The sequence below is a fragment of the Penaeus chinensis genome, chromosome 25 (assembly GCF_019202785.1).
Source record: "Penaeus chinensis breed Huanghai No. 1 chromosome 25, ASM1920278v2, whole genome shotgun sequence".
NCBI classification, from domain to species: Eukaryota; Metazoa; Arthropoda; class Malacostraca; order Decapoda; family Penaeidae; genus Penaeus; species Penaeus chinensis.
Window position 1 is genome coordinate 14680769 of NC_061843.1, and position 2500 is coordinate 14683268.

At 33.4% G+C, this 2500-nt stretch overlaps 1 protein-coding gene across 1 annotated transcript in view; it reads right to left on the reverse strand.

Moving 5' to 3' along the window:
* LOC125038546 (probable cytochrome P450 CYP44) overlaps positions 1–2500 on the reverse strand; it is a 19359-nt gene that overhangs the window by 7784 nt on the left and 9075 nt on the right. Inside the window, exons 8-9 of the mRNA XM_047632064.1 lie at positions 2229–2403; positions 877–1043 (exon numbers count right to left, since the gene is read on the reverse strand). Coding sequence (XP_047488020.1) covers positions 877–1043; positions 2229–2403 — 342 coding nt within the window. The remainder of the gene's footprint in view (positions 1–876; positions 1044–2228; positions 2404–2500) is intronic.

Sequence of the window (2500 nt, forward strand, 5' to 3'; positions counted from 1 at the left end):
TGTGTTTTGTGTCTGCCTGTTTGTGTGTCTGTGTGTCTGTCTGTTTGTGTGTCTGTCTTTTTGTGTATCTGTCTGTTTGTGTGTGTGGGTGTGCATTTGCATGAACTTGTGCCTGTACATGGTCATACAGTTCCTGCCATTCTTCCACATATCAAAAAAGTGTGTTTTAAAGAATAAAGCCTCACTTCTTTTTATCCACTATATCCACTTTATCCACTCATATGACTCAGGTTACATCACAGACCTTATGGATTCCTATTACCTATAATAACTATGGTTATATAAATTGATCCAAACTTTCTTACAGACTGTCTGTGCCTAAACTGTTATCCATAATAAAGATTTCTCAACTACTCAACTAACTACATTTTTCCTTATCTTAACACAAAGGGAAAAAATATCAGTTCTCAATTATACAGCCAAATAAAGAAGTGTAGGTCCAATTCCATAGATTGCAAAGTGTATTGCAAACTAGCAGATAACCCTCAGATACCTGAGCTCTGGACTACAAAAGAACTTCATTTTAAACTATTCCCTTGTAAGAATACAGACTTATCTGACATCTTACTCTGAATACACTAAACACAGATGGGACAGTACCTGGGCAACATATCTGTTTTTATCTTTACCTTATCTTTCCTTTTTTAAATGTCATCCACACAAGAGTCTCATCTTCCCCCTTTCCTGCCTTAATTTGAATGCAGCAAAAACTAAAGAATTTGATCTCTCATATTCCACCTAATTAATTCAAAGACTATCACTTATATCTAAAAACCTCTTTTACAACTTCCCATCTTTCATCTGCTTATTTAAAAAAAAACAATACTTACCTAAAACTCTGACAGTTCACCTATTTAAGAGGATTTCAGCACTTACCTAAATACCTCTTTCACAAAAGCCTTTAGATAATGCAGCTTATTGATTGTGTGTACTGTTATAGGTGAAGATGGATCAACATTCTTTTTTATTTCTTCATAGAGTCGTTCTTGTACTTCTGGATACAGAGCCAAACAGTGCAGGTTTCCCAAGAGGACAGGTGATGTCTGGTTCAGTAACAAAGAGAGAGAATAATAATAATAATATTAAACTTATGTACTTCTGTGGGGATTTTTGTGGCATTCTATGGTACATGCTGATAATAATACCAATAGAGGAAAATATTTCTTCTGTAATAATATGCTGGTGTATATATTTCATTACAAGCATTTTCTATTGTATCCCATAACCCCAAACACTTTGATATATTGTTTGATGTTGGCTCATGGTTGCAGCAAAACAAAAACAATTTCAAAAGATATCACCAAAATGTGTTCTGACGTACAGTTTTGAAAAGATATTTTCTTTTACTTCACATAAAAAGTTTATAGACAATAATGAAATTACCTAAAATGCTGGTTTGAGTTTATTAGAAGCAAAATATTATGGAAGAGTGCATGCTGTGGAAACTTCCAAATATATTTCTCAGATTCAGTCAAATCATCTTTTTTTTTATCTTACTTACTGCACTTCTGTTGTTCTTCACATGGGAAGTGGATGTAATTTTCCTTAAAGCTTTGCATCTTATAACCACAGCAAGTCCAAATCTCACACAATTGGATAATTCCAATGATCATAGACATTTACTAGCCTGAATAACTGTACCATATTAATAAATCAAAATATACCGACTTTTCTTTGGTATTTTTTGAGTCTATAAGGTTAAATCATAACAATGACATGCTTGAGGATATATCTAAGTGTCTGAGGTTTTTTGTGACCTAAAGATGAATCTACAAGTGCTCAGCCACGAAGGTTCAATTAGTTGGCTCCTCATGACCTGACTAATTTTGCTATTCCTTGATTTAAAAAATAGTTATGCTATTAATATTGATTTTGTTATTGCTGACATTACAATTTCATTGCTATCAATATAATAATAATGACAATTTTTTTTTTCTAATTCCAAAAATCAAGGAAAAAGTGTAAATACAGTTTTGACTAGTAATAGACTTCTCAGTGGAGTACCTATGAAGACATCTATGAGTAAGCACAATTAATAAACTAAAAGCATAGTGGACATGGTATACATGTTATGCCATCCTAGCTCTGTGGGTTAATATTAGTAATGCAATTCAGGCAATCCAAAAATGAGTTTATCTAGTGAGCCTTATAGATACACAAATGAAACATAAGTTACATAATTTTATACATATCAAACCACTTCATTCCACAAAACCCATCCACCATACCGTAGAAAGACCGTCGGAAAACAGTGAAAGAGTGATGGTCAGAATATCCTTATGGGAGAGCTCTTTCCGTGACATCAAGTAAGTGAGGAAGTTAAAGTCTCCCTCCTTCAGTTTGTTCTCTGCTGAGAGGCCCTTAATGTGATTCAGTGCATCAGTAATGAAGTCTATGGAAACCCTGCAAGGATATGGAGACAAAATATATATAAAGAAGAGATGTAAAGATACACATATAAACAATATAGATAAAAATGACAGCCCACAAAAAGCACTCT